Source organism: Rhincodon typus, chromosome 38 (genome assembly GCF_021869965.1).
Source record: "Rhincodon typus isolate 14 chromosome 38, sRhiTyp1.1, whole genome shotgun sequence".
Taxonomy (NCBI): domain Eukaryota; kingdom Metazoa; phylum Chordata; class Chondrichthyes; order Orectolobiformes; family Rhincodontidae; genus Rhincodon; species Rhincodon typus.
In genome coordinates, this window is record NC_063369.1 from 16,771,166 (window position 1) to 16,786,007 (window position 14,842).

The 14,842-nt window shown below is 47.1% G+C and overlaps 1 protein-coding gene across 3 annotated transcripts in view; it reads left to right on the forward strand.

The window, feature by feature from the left end:
• Positions 1-14,842, forward strand: part of LOC109923634 (protein Niban 1-like) — a 50,508-nt gene that overhangs the window by 20,536 nt on the left and 15,130 nt on the right. For 2 of the 3 annotated variants that reach the window (XM_048618007.1, XM_048618006.1), the window contains 3 exons: positions 11,090-11,252; positions 12,423-12,613; positions 14,297-14,458. In XM_048618007.1, the coding sequence (XP_048473964.1) occupies positions 11,090-11,252; positions 12,423-12,613; positions 14,297-14,458 (516 nt within the window). The remainder of the gene's footprint in view (positions 1-11,089; positions 11,253-12,422; positions 12,614-14,296; positions 14,459-14,842) is intronic. The other variant, XM_048618008.1, reaches the window with a different exon arrangement.

Sequence of the window (14,842 nt, forward strand, 5' to 3'; positions counted from 1 at the left end):
CCTCTCTCTCTACCTCCCTGTGCCTCTCTCTCTCTACCTTCCTGTGCTTCTCTCTCTCTACCTTCTTGTGCCCCGTTCTCTACCTCCCTGTGCCTCTCTCTCTCTACCTTCCTGTGCCTCTCTCTCTCTACCTTCCTGTGCCTCTCTCTTTATGTGCTTTTCTCTCTATCTCTAGCTGCCATTAATGCACTCTTTCTTTTTCTATCTCAATCAGCTCCCTCTTTGCCGCCTGCCTCTCCCTCACTCTGTGTCCCTCATTCTGTCGTATTCCTGTGTGTGCTCTCTCTCTCTTTGCCTCAGTGTATCTCTCCCACTCTCAGGTCTATCTCTTTCCATCCCTGGGCTCCTTCTTTGCATTTTTTCCCGCTCTCCCTGGTTTTCCACGTCCCCCTTTGGTCTCTGTTGTGAAACTTGCTGATGAGCGGTTCAGGCATCAGCCTGAAATCGCTGGACTTCTCTTCCATTGCCAACTCTTGATGGTCTCCTCTGATGTTTCGTGCAGCTGCTGTATTTTGCCACGTGTTCGGTTTACTTTCCCAAAAGGCTGAGGGACTGAGCTTCTGCTGCATTCCACACGGTTCACACAATTTCCTTTTCTCTTTGCCGATCATGTTTCAGAATTCTCATTCAATGTGTCCTCAGCCGGACGAAGCAGTTAACCCCTTCATCTCATGATTCAGTTAAAGTGTAAGAAGATATGGAATCCTGTTGGACAAAATCCCTTTCCTGTGATTCACTGAGATGTGCCAGAGTTCTGAGGCACCTATTGCCTGGGATTGAATTCCGAATTCAATTAATGGGCTTTCAGAGGATCTGTACAGTGTGGAAGCAGGCCATTCAGCCCATCAAGTCCACACCGACCCTCTGAAGAGCATCCTACTCAGAAAAACCCCTCCCACCCTTTATCCCTGTAACCCTGCATTTCCCATGGCGAATCCACAGGAGGAAACTGGAGCACCCAGAGGAAATCCACACAGACATGGGGAGAATGTACAGACTCCACACAGACAGTCCATAAGACACAGGAGCAGAAATTAGGCCATTCAGCCCATCAAGTCTGCTCTGCTATTCAAGCATTTCTGCTATGTTTTTCAACCCCATTCTCCCACTTTCTTCCCATAAACCTTAATCCCCTTGACAAACAAGAACCTATCCATCTCTGTCTTAAATATACTCAATGACCTGGCCTCCACAGCCTTCTGTAGCAGTGAGTTCCATAGATTCACCACTCTCTGGCTGAAGAAGTCTCTCCTTATCTCCGTTCTAAAAGGTCTTCCCTTTACTCCAAGGCTGTGCCCTCAGGTCCTAGTCTCTCCTACCAATGGGAATATCTTCCCAACATCCACTCTGTCCATTCAGCATTCCATAAGTTTCAACTAGACACCCCCCACCCCATCCTTCTAAACTCCATCAAGTATAGGCCCAGAGTCCTCAAATGTTACTCATATGTTAAGACTTTTATTGGGATCATTCTCATGAACCTCCTCTGGACCCGCTCCAGGGCCAATGCATCCTTCCTGAGATATGAGGCCCAAAGTTGCTCACAATACCCTAAATGTGATCTAACCAGAACTTTATAAAGCCTCAGAAGTACATCTCTACTTTTATATTCTAGTCATCTTAAAATATTCCGATCCTCTTAAGATAAATGCCAACATTGTACTTACCTTCCTAACTACCAACTCAATCTACAAGTTTACCTTCAGAGAAACCCGGACCAGGACTCCCAAGTCCCTTTACACTTCAGATTTCTGAGTTTTCTTCCCATTTAGAGAATAGTCTACACCTCTATGCTTCCGACCAAAGTGCATGATCTCACACTTGCCCACGTTGTACTCCATCTGCCACTTCTTTGCCCACTCTCCTAAACTATCTAAATCCTTCTGCAGCCTCCCTGCCTCCTCAATCCTACCTGTCCCTCCACCTATCTTTGTATGATCTGCAAACGTAGCCAGAATGCCCTCAGTTCCTTCAGCTATATCATTAATGTATAAAGTGAAAAGTTGTGGTCCCAACACAGACTCTTGTGGAACACCACTAGTTACCAGCTGCCATCCTGAGAAGGACCCTTTTTCTCCACTCTCTGCTTTCTGCCAGACAGCCAATCTTCTATCCATGCCAGCATCTTGCCTGTAACATTATGGGCCCTTATTTACTCAGCAGCCTCCTGTGAGGCACCTTGCCAAAGGCTTTCTGGATGTCCAGATAGATAGCATCCATTGGCTCTCCTTGGTCTCACCTGCTCATTACCTCCTCAAAGAATTCTAACAGATTTGTCAGGCATGACCTCCCCTTGATGAAGCCATGCTGACTTTGCCCTATTTTACCGTGCACTTCCAAGTATTCAGAAATCTCATCCTTCACAATGGGCTCCAAAATCTTACGATCAAGGTCAGGCTAATCAGCCTGTAATTTCCCATCTTTTGCCTCACTCCCTTCTTAAACAGAGTGGTTACATTAGTGATTTTCCAGTCCCCTCGGGCCATCCCTGACTCCAGTGATTCCTGAAAGATCACCACTAATGCCTCCACTATCTCTTCAGCTATCTCCTTCAGAACTCTGGGATGTAGTCCATCTGGTCCAGGTGATTTATCCACCTTCAGACCTGTCAGTTTTTCTAGCACCTTCTCCTTGGTTATGGCCACCAGACTCACCTCTGCTCCCTCCCGACTCACTTGGATTTTTGGGATATTACTCTTGTCTTCCATCGTGAAGATGGATGCAAAGCACTTATTGATTTCCTCAGCTATTTCTTTGTTCCCCATTACTACTTCTCCAGTGTCATTTTCCAGTGGCCCAATGTCCACTTTGGTCTCTCTTTTGCCCTTTAGGTCACCCAAGGGTGGAATTAATCCCTGGCACTGTGAGGCAGCAGTGCCTGTCATTGAGCCACTTGTACCACCCCAATTCTGTGCCATCTTCCATGACTAGACATCGTCCAAAGAGTTTTATGGCTGGTGAGGTACTTTTGAAGGGTACCCTCTGTTGGAAGAACATCACCCAATTTGCACACAGCAAGCTCCCACAAACAGCATTGAGGAAACTACTAGATCATCTGTTTCAGTGACAGCTGATAGATAAATATTGGCCAGGACATCAGGGAGACTCCTGTGTTTCTCGTTAAATAGTTCCATGGGATCCTGGTTTGATTTGATTTATTATTGTCAAACGTATTGAGATACAGTGAAGAAGGATCCCAATCCGAAACATCAAATTTCCTGCTTCTCTGATGCTGCTGTGTTCCTCCAGCTCCACACTGTGTTGTCAGTGAAAGGTGTTGTTTTGCGAGCTACACCAGACAAATCATACCTTATATAAGTACATCAGAGTAATAGAGCAGGATGCAGAATGTAGTGTTACAGCTACAGAGAAAGATCAACTCGAATATGTAAGAGGTCCGTTTATAAGTCTGATAACAGCAGGGAAGAAGCTGTTCTTAAATCGATTGGTACGTGTTTTCAAACTTTCATATACTTCATACTTCTGGAGTACTGTGTCCAGTTCTGGTCGCCCTGTTGTAAAAGGATATTATTAAACTGCGGAGGGTTCAGAAAAGATTTATCAGGATGTTGCCGGGAATGGGAGGTTTGAGTTATTAAGAAAGGGTGGATAGGCTAGAGTGTAGGAGGTTGAAACGTGACCTTATAGAGATTTACAAAATCAAGAGGGGCATAGATAAGGTGAATAAGCAAGAATATTTTCCCTAAGGTGGGGGGAATTCAAAACTAGGGGGCATATTTCTATGGTGAGAGGAGAAAGATTTAATTTTTTTTCCACACAGAGAGTGGTTCGTGTGTGGAATGAACTGCAGAGGAAGTGATGGATACAGGTGCAGTTACAACGTTTAAAAGACCCTTTGGGTAAGTACATGAATAGGAAAGGTTTGAAGGGAGTTTGAGGGGTCAGGTGCAGGCAGGTGAGATTAGTCTAGTTTGGGCACATGGTTGACGTAGAGTGGTTGGACCAAACAGTCTGTTTCCATGTAGTACAATTCTGTGAAACCATTAATAATCCAGCCCTGAAGTGTCCTCTACAGAACTAAATGTGAGACTAATTGTACCTCAAGCAAATGATCATTCAGCCACACAATGTGCAAAATACAACTTTTAAAGATTGCTTTACTTAGAGTCACAGTCGTAGAGATGTACAGAGTGGAAACAGACCCTTTCATCCAACTCGTCCATGCTGACCAAATATCCTTAATTAATCTAGTCCCATTTGCCAGCATTTGGCCCATATCCCTCTAAACCCTTCCTATTCATGTACCCATCCAAATGCCTTTTAATTCTACCAGCCCTACCACTTCCTCTGGCAGCTCATTCCATACATGCACCACTCCCTGCGTGAAAAAGTTACCCCTAAGGTTCCTTTTAAATCTTTCTCCTCTCACCTTAAACCTATACCCTCTAGTTTTGGTCTCCCCTACCCTGGGGAAAAGTCCTTGGCTTTTCACTCTAGCCATACCCCTCACAATTTTATATATCTCTATAAGGTCACTCCTCAGCCTCCAACACTCCAGGGAAAATAGCCCCAGTCTGTTCAGCCTCTCCCTGTAACTAAAGCCCTCCAATCCCAGCAACATCCTTATAAATTTTTTCTGAACCCTTTCAAGTTTCTCAACATCTTTCCTATAGCAGGGAGACAAAAATTGCACATCATATTCCAAAAGAGGTCTAACCAATGTCTTGTATGGCTGCAACATGACATTCCAACTGCTATACTCAATGCACTGACCAATAAAGGCAAGCATACCAAATGCCTTCTTCACTATCCTATCTACCTGGGACTCACTTTCAAGGAACTATGTACATGCACTCCAAGGTCTCTTTGTTCAGCATTGCTCCCCAAGACCTTACCGTTAAGTGTATAAGTCCTGCCCTGATTTGCCTTTCCAAAATGTAGCACCTCACATTTATCCACATTAAACTCCATCTGCCACTCCTCGGCCCATTGGCCCATCTGATCAAAGTCCTGTTGCACTCTGAGGTAACCTTCTTCACTGCTCACTACACCTCCAATTGTTAATGAGATTGATCCCGTCCTACAGACTCCATTTGTGACTCCATTTTTGACAATGACCCCCCCCCCCCCCCTTATGGTGTAACCCAGTAATCCTCCAATCAGCCCAGCCCAAAAGTATCATCATGGCAGTTCGGTGTTTACAAGGACAGCTCTGTACCGCACTTACACAAAAAATAAGGTGAAAAAGTATGTGCCAGGCAGTACCCTGGGGGACAAAGAGCTCAAGACATAAGCTAACCACCTCAAATATGACGGGGGTCATGTAATGTCCTGGATAGTTGGTCCCTCTACAGGGGGGTGGTGGGCTGCTGAGCCAGGATGAGGGACAAGTTGGAGAAACAGGAGGGAAAGGTATCTGGAGACATGTAATGGTTCATTGAGTGGTGTTATAGTGTGGCCCAGTGGTCTAATGGGCCTGGGTCTAGGTTATAACCTTTCTGGACATATTGCTTCAAATCCCACTGCTACATGAGCTTCAGTTTCTTGACATAAATGCTGTGACCTGATCAACATAAAGATGGGAACTAAGTGAGGACATGTTTGGGGAAAGAAAGTCCAGGAGCTGGATGGCACTGAGCTGTGAATACTGAGCCATGGTTTAAGGTCAGGAAAAGATTTTTAAAAGTATGAGAGAAACTCAATATGTTTCACCAGACACCCGATCCTGACCCACATTGAGGTTAGCAAGCACACCACGGTAATAATTATAGACAAGCTGGTTAGTTCAGCATTGAAATAGAGGAGTGTGGCAGATCACAGATTGGTCACAGGCCATTGTGCTTGTGCTGGTTCTCCAAACCAGTGATTTATCTGGCTGCCCCTTGTCCCTGTAACCCTGCATCTACTCTTCCTTTTCAGCAAACAGTCCAATCTCTTTCTAATGCCTCAGTTGAACCTGCCACATTCTCAGGCAGATCCCAACCACTTGTTACATGAGAAAGCTTCTCCTCAGGTCACCCTTAATTCTTTGGCAAATACCTTAAATCTGTATCTTCTCCTTCTCAATTCTTCCTCTGTTAGGGACAGTTGATCCTGATCTACCTTCTCCAGTCCCCTCATAATTTTGGATACCTCTATCAAAACCTCCTCTTCTCCATGGAAAACAGTCCCAACTTCTTCATTCGATCTACATAACTGAAGCCCCTCATCCCTGGAGCTAGTTTCCCAAATCTTTTCTGTATTCTCTCTCTATATCATTCCTGAAGTGTGACACCCCAAAACTGAACTGCAATTCTCCAGGTGAGGTCAAACCATTGTCAATACAACGTAAAATAAGTTCCTTGCTCTTGTATGCTGTTTATAAAGTAGAGGATATTCTTGAACATAAGACCATAAGAAATAGGAGCAGGAGTGGGCCATCTAGCCTCTCGAGCCTGCTCCACCATTCAATAAGATCATGGCTGATATTTTTGTGACGCAGCTCCACTTACTTGCCTGCTCACCATAACCCTTAATTCCTTTACTGTTCAAAAATCTATTTTTTTCCTTAAAAACATTCAACAAGGTAGCCTACCACTTCACTGGGCAGGGAATTCCACAGATTCATGATGGGTGGCTCAGTGGTTAGCACTGCTGCCTTGCAGCACTAGGGACCTGGGTTCAGTTCCACCCTCAGGCATCTGTCTGTGTGGAGTTTGCACATTCTCCCCGTGTCTGCGTGGGTTTCCTCCCACAGTCCAAAGATGTGCAGGTTAGGTGGGTTGGCCATGATAAATTACCCCTAGTGTTCAGGGATGTGTAGATTAGGTGGGTTATAGGGGGATGGCTTTGGGTGGGATGCTCCAAGGGTCAGTCTGGACTTGTTGGGCCAAAGGGCCTGTTTCCACACTGTAGGGATTCTATGACCCCCTTTTTGGTAAAGTTCCTCCTCAACTGAAGCCTATATCTGCTTCCCCTTATTTTGAAGCTATGCCCCCTAGTTTCTTATTAAGCATGCTGTCAATCTCCCATGACTTATTCATATAGACACCCAGGTTGGTCTTAGCCTCTTCAGAATTTTACCTTTTATTTTACATCGTAATTTCACATTCTTCCGTCAAAATTAATCGCTTTGCATTTCTCTGCTTTGAATGAACTCTGCCAATTGTCCACCTATTCCACCAGATTGTCTCCCAAGTTTTGTATCATCTGAAAATTTTGAATTTGTGTCCGCTGTATATGAAAACCTAGATCATTAATCTACCCCAGGATGAGCAAGGGTCCTAACACCAACCACTAGGCAACTCCGCTACAACTTTCTCCCTCCCAAAATCAAAATACACTGATGACCATTCACTGACCCACCCTGACCTAGATGCCTATATTTTGACATCTTAATCAGACATTGTTTCCCTGGCCTGTTTTGATTTCTGATTGTAGATCAGTTATGTAGATCAGAAATAATAAGGACCCCTGTAACAATTGCAGTTCCACAATACCAATCTCTTAGACTCACCACTCCATACATCACTTCAGGGTCTATCCCTGGCGCACACCACACATAAAACCACCTATTATTGATCCCTGGGACTCTCCACTAAGTCATATCTTCCTTGCTAGTCATTGCTGTCAGCTTGCAGGAGAGTAGACTGATGGGGCCATAATTGACCAGGTTAGATTTGTCCTGCTTTTTGTGCACAGGACATACTTGGGCAATTTTCCACATTTTCGGGTAGATACCAGTGTTGTAACTGTGCTGGAGCAGCTTGGCTAAGAGAGCAGCAAGTTCTGGAGCACGAATCTTCAGTACTATTGCCGGAATGTTGTCAGGGCCTGTAGACTTTACAGCATCCAGTGTCTCCAACCGTTTCTTGATATCATGTGGAGTAAATCGAATTGGCTGAAGACTGTTATTTGTAATGCTGGGGACCACTGGAGGAGGCTGAGATGGATCATCCGCTGGGCACTTCTGGCTGAAGATTGCTGCGAATGCTTCAGCCTTATCTTTTGCACTGAATGTGCTGGCACCTTCCATCATTGAGGATGGGGATATTTGTGGATCCTCCTCCTCCAGTGAGTTGTTTAATTGTCCCCCACCATTCACAACTGGATGTGGCAGGGCTGCAGAGCCTGGATCTGATCCATTGGTTGTGGGATCACTTATCTCTGTCTATCACTCGCTGCTTTCGCTGTTTGGCATGCAAGTAGTCCTGTTTGGTGGCTTCACTAGTTTGATACCTCATCTACAGGTAAGCCTGGTGTTGCTTCTGGAATGCCCTCCTGCACTCTCCATTGAACCAGGGTTGATCCCCTGGCTCCATGGTAATGGTTGAGTGGGGGATATGCCAGGCCATGAGGTTACAGATTGTGCTGGAGTACAATTCTGCTGCTGTTGATGGCCCACAGCGCCTCATGGATGACCAGTCTTGAATCGCTGGATCTGAGCGAAGTCTGTCCCATTTAGCACGGTGATAGTGCCACACAACACAATGGGGGTTGTTCTCAATGTGAAGGCGGGACTTTGTCTCCGCAAGGACTGTGCGATGGTCACTCTTACTGATACTGTCATGGACAGATGCAACTGCAGCTGGCAGATTGGAAGGTTATCAAAAATTACAGGGGGATCTTGATCAGATGGGGAAGTGGGCTGGGGATTGGCAGGTGCAATTCAATACAGGTAAGTGTGAGGTGTCGCACTTTGGAAAGTCAAACCAAGGTAGGACTTATACAGTAAATGGTAAGGTCCTGAGGAGTGCTGTGGAACACAGGGAGCAAGGAGTACGAGTACATAATTCGTTGAAAACGGGATCACAGGTAGACAGGGTGGTGAAGAAGGTATTTAGCATGCTGGCCTTCGTTGGTCAAGGCACTGAGTATAGGAGTTGGGATGTTATGTTACTGTTGTATAAGTTGTTGGTGAAGCTGTACTTGGAGTATTGTGAGACAACAAGGTGCAGGGCTGGATGAACACAGCAGGCCAAGCAGCATCATAGGAGCAGAGAGGCTGACGTTTCGGGCCTAGACCCTTCATCAGAAAAGGGGGAGGGGAAGGGGGTTTTGAAATAAATAGGGAGAGAGTGGGAGGCGGATAGAAGAGGGATAGAGGAGAGGATAGGTGGAGAGGAAACAAACAGGTCGAAGAGGCGGGGATGGGGCCAGGAAAGGTGAGTGTAGGTAGGGAGTTAGGAAGGGGATAGGTCAGTCCAGGGAGGACGGACAGGTCAAGGGGGCGGGATGAGGTTGGTCGGTAGGAGATGGAGGTGCGGCTTGAGGTGGGAGTATTGTGTACAGTTTTGGTCACCCTGTTATAGGAAAGACATAGTTAAACTGGAAAGTGTGGAACAAAGATTTACGAGGATGTTGCCAGGACTAGTAGGCCTGAGTTATAGGGAGAGGTTGGCCAGGATAGGATTTTATTCTTTGGAACGTAGGAGAATGAGGGATGACTTTATTGAGGCATGTAAAATCATGAGGGGCACAGACAGGATGAATGCATATAGACTTTTTCCCAGGGATGGGGAATTGAAAACTGAAGGGCATTGGTTTAAGGTGAGAGGGGGAAGATTTAAGAAGGACCTGAGGGGCAAATTCTTCACACAGAGAGTGGTGCGTACATGGAATGGGCTGCCAGAGAAAGTGATAGAGGCTGGTACAACATTTAAAAAACATTTGAATAAGTATGTGGATGGGAAGGGTTTAGAGAGATATGGACCAAATGCAGGCAATTAGAATTAGATCAATGGGCACCGTGGTGAGCATGGACCAGTTTGGTCTGAAGGGCCTGTTTCCATGCTGTATTAGCCTATGACTCTACTCTATGAGGTCAAGTATGTTTCTCCCTCTTGTTGGTTCCCTCACCACCTGTCACAGACCCAGTTTAGCAGCTATGTCCTTTAGGACCCGACCGGCTCAATCAGTATTACTGCTGCCAAGTCATGCTTAGTGGTGGACATTGAAAACTCCACCCAGAGTACATTTTGTGTCCTTGCCATCCTCAGTGCTTCCTCCAAATGTTGCTCAGCATGGGGGAGTACTGATTCATCAGCTGAGGGAGGATGTACACAGTAATCAGCAAGTGATTTGCTTGCCCTTGTTTAACCTGAATCCATTAGACCTAATGAAGTCTGGGGTCAATGTTGAGGTCTCCCAGGGCAACTCCCTTCCAACTGTATAGCCCTGTGCTACCAGCTCTGCTGGGTCTGTCCTGCCAGTGGGACAGAACATATCTGGAGCAGTGATGGTGGTGTCTGGGTCACTGTCTGTGAGGTATAATTCTCTGAGTCATGCTGCTGCTTGACTAAGGTGAGAGTCAACCGCATTGCTCTGGAAGTCACATGTAGGCCAGACCAGGTGAGGATGGTGGATTTTCTTCTCTGAAGGATTCTTAATTACAGATATTGGGATTGAATTACAAATTCCACCATCTGCCGTGATGGAATTCAAACCGAGGTCCCCAAAATATTAGCTGAATTTCCTGGATTAATAGTCTAATGATAACATCACTAGGCCATTGCCTTCCCTGGAGTTCTGGATTACTGGTTCAGGTGGCATGGTAGCTCAGTGGTTAGCACTGCTGTCTCACAGCAACAGGGATTAGGGTTCGATTCCACTCTCAGGCGACTGTCTGTGTGGAGTTTGCATATTTTCCCTGTGTCTTTGCGGGTTTCCTCCCACAGTCCAAAGATGTGCAGGTTAGGTGGATTGGCCAAGGGAAATTGGCTGTAGTGTTCAGGGATGTGTAGCTTAGGTGGGTTATAGGGGGATGGGTCTGGGTGGGATGCTCCAAGGGTCAGTGTGGGCTTGTTGGGCCGAAGGGCCTGTTTCCACACTTGTAGGGATTCTATGATTCTAACCAACAGCACATGGCAGCTCACCACCGCCTTCTCAAGGGGCAACTAGGGACGGGCAATAAACGCTGGCTCAGCCAGTGATGCCCATGTCCCACAAATTATTTTTTAAAACTTAAAGCTACACCACCATGCCACATGACAGAGAAAGGAATAGAAGGAAATGCTAATGATTAGGTGAAGTAAGGTGGTAGGAGGCATGTGTGGAGTACAAAGGCCAGCACAGATGAGTTGGGCCGAATGGCCTGGTTTGTTATATAAAATGGATCTGGTGGAATCAGGTTTGTTTTCTTTCTCTGTAGATGATTGGGGAGATGTACGCAGTGGTGGAAACGCACGTTTCCGAGGGATTCCAGGCTCTGCTCAGGGAGATTGAGGAGCAAACCCTGCAACTGGAGAAGAAAATCCGCCCAGACTTCAATCAGATCCTCACCTCCAAGAAGCAGCTTGTGGCCAAACTCCAAGGTATGAGGCTGACTTTAACCTTAGAGACCAAACAGATCTGAGACTTAACAGTAATTGCATCTTTGCAAACGTGGACCTCCTGAATCCTGAAATCCTGAAAGTTTCAATTGGCTTCACCAAATCCCAGTCTTTTGTGGGTGCAGGGTCCACACACCCATTTATGCTCACAGCTCTGCTTGCATTACCATATTTGTCCAGCAGAGGGATATGGCAAGGTCAATTGATCAATTCATCCCACCCCGGCCAGACATGGACCATCTGACCATCCTCCACCCCCGCTCATCCCCCGTGTCCTGCAACAGGCAGACAAACACAGGAATCAAACTGATGAATCTGTCCAATATCATTACGCAGGGTTTGTCTGTGATGTGAGTCATTTTGTGCAGGGATTATACCTCTGACAGTGGGACGGAGGGGAATCGGCAGGGAATGGGGGTGCATGTTGGTCAGAGATAGCCAGGGATGGAGATGGATGTGGGACAGAGATGGACATGGGGTGGATTTGCTGGGGTGCGGAGAGGGACCTGGGTTGGAGATGACCAGGGGATGGAGCTGTACCTGGGATGGAGATAGCCAGGGGATAGTGATGGCCAGAGAATGGAGATGGCCAGGGGATGGAGAAGGTCCTGGGGTGGACATGGATCTGGGATGGAGATGGCCAGGGGACGGAGATGGCCAGGGGATGGAAATGGCCTTGAGACGGAGATGGCCAGGGGACGGAGATGGCCCTGGGACAGAGATGGCCAGGGGACAGAGAAGGCCAAGATACAGAGATGGGCCTGGGACTGAGATGGCCTGGGACGGAGATGGCCAGGGGAAGGAGTTGGCCTGGGACGGAGATGGCCAGGGGATGGAGTTGGCCAGGGGACGGAGTTGGCCAGGGGACGGAGTTGGTCAGGGGACAGAGATGACCAGGGGACAGAGTTGGCCAGGGGATGGAGTTGGCCAGGGGTTGGAGATGACCAGGGGACGGAGTTGGCCAGGGGACAGAGATGGCCTGGAACGGAGATGGCCTGGAACGGAGATGGCCAGAGGACGGAGTTGGCCAGAGGATGGAGTTGGCCAGGGGACAGAATTGGCCAGGGGACGGAGATGGCCAAGGGACGGGGATGGGCCTGGGATGGATGTTGCTGGTGAGGCTGAATCCTGACATGAGTTGTTTGCCCACAGAGTCACTGGGTGAGCGGATACAATGGTGCTGTGAGGCACAGGTACAGCCCCACATGGAGTTAGCACGGGACAGGCTGGCTGATCCCATGAACACTGGCCTTGAGGAAACTCGAAGACTGTTCTCTGAGGAAGTGAACCGAGTGATCAGTGTGGTGAAGAGCACAGAGCACAGCAGCAGCTCGCTGGCCAAGGTAACAATCTACAATCTCTCCTTCATAACCATCATTCCTGCCTGGGAACAGAGGAATAGCAGCAAAGTCTTTGACACATAGACACGTACTGGCATATGCATTAGAAGGAGGAGTGGACCCTTCAGCCCCTCAAACCTACTTGCTATTTGAGAAGATCGTGGCTGATCTGATTGCAGCATCAACTCCCATTCCCATCCCTTTAACTTCTTTGCTCTAACCCAGTCTTAAAAAACATTCAATGACCCTGCCTCCACTGTTCACAGAATTTCACAGAAGAGAAAAGGAATTGTCCTTTTCTCCATGTTAAATAGAAGTTCTCTTGTTTTTAAATAGCGCCCCTTAGTCTCACTCTCTCCCACAAGGAGAACCATCCTTTCAGCATGTACCTTATTGAGTTTTCCTGGGATTATGTAAGTTTCAATCACTTGTCCCTCTAAGCTCCAGTGGATATAGGCCCACTTATTAAACCTTTCCTCAGGAGATAACCTGGATTGAATCTCCTCTCAGTGGCTTTTAATGTCTTTCTCTAACTTTCTCTCACTTGCCTTTCTCATCACTTGCTGCGCCTGCATATTAACGTTTTGTGATTCATGACCAGATCCTTCTGTACTGAAGAGTAATACATCCAAAATGGTCAAAAACACATTACACTTCATTTGAGGTAACAAGGTGTAGAGCTGGATGAACACAACAGGTTTTTTCGGGTCCAGACCCGAAACGTCAGCCTTCCTGCTCCTCTGACGCTGCTTGGCCTGCTGTGTTCATCCAGCTCTACACCTTGCTGTCTCGGATTCTCCAGAATCGGCAGTTCCCACTATCTCTTAGACTCCATTTGTCAATTTTTTGACCACTCTCTTAACCTACTAGAACCCCTTTGTAGATTAAGTCCTCCTCATAACGTACTTTCTCGCCAATCTTTGTGTAATTGGCAAACTCTGCAAGCTCCTTTCATCTGAGTTATTTATACTGATTGTAAATAACTGAGTCTCAAGCACTGAACCCTGTTTCACTCCATTAGGTCCAAGCTGATAATGAAACGTTTATGCTGTTTGCTTCCAGTTAGTTAACCAAATGCTCAGTGTGTCCACGTCTCACATAATTAAAGATCTGTCTACCTCCTCCTTAAATCTATTCAATGTCCCAGCATCCACTGCACTTTGGGAGGGGGCAGGGGTTCGTGATGCTTTGAGAGAAGTAATTCCTCTTCATCTCTGTTTTAAATTTGCTATCCCTTATCCTCAAACTGTGACCTCTCGATCTAACTGCCCCACAAGGGGGAAACATTCGCTCTCGGGTGGGGGGGTGGCTGAAGAAAAATGGTTGCATGGTAACTTGGTAGGGTAGTAGCCGGCTGGTGGTATTGCTGATGAGATTTTAGAGATTATCAATGGGAAGCCAGAGTCAAGAGGCTGGGCTCTGAGTTGCACATCATTGGCATCCAGTCTCTGGGTCATAAGTCACTGTAGGTTCTGGTTAATAGTTAGTAGAGATGTAACCTGACTTTGGATGGATGTGACTGAGGGAGAAGCTTCAGTCTGATCCCACCATGACCATCTGATTGTGTGGCTGCCCTGAGTTTTGTTCTCAGTTAGTCCCATTTGTCACTAGGCGCTGGAGGGGTATTGGCTCAAGGCTCCTTCCTCTGCCGTTCTCATTCGAGTTTCTGATCGACCTTTCTTTCAGGTTTTAAGCCAGCTCCAAGCCCTGCCATATCAATCTGCCCAGCTGCATCACTGCTATGAGAAGACAGAAACACTGGAGCAGTCACTAAGCGAGCTGGCACCTCGATTCTCTTTCACTGGCGTTCGATTTCTGACCCAGCGGGCACAGAATATCATCCAACAGGTGTCACACATCCAGTAGACTTTGAAAATTCACACACACACGCGCGCACACACACGCGCACACATGCGCGCACACACACACGCAGGCACACACACACGCACACACACGCACGCACACACGCACGCACACACACACGCACACACGCGCGCGCACACGCGCACGCACACACACGCATGCACACACACACACACGCACACACGCACACACACACACATGCACACACACACATGCACACACACACACATGCACGCGTGCACACACACACGCACACACACACACGCACACAGACTGACATACACACACACAAACCGACACACACATACACAGACACACAAACACATGCACTGACATACACACAGACTGACACACACACACAGACACACA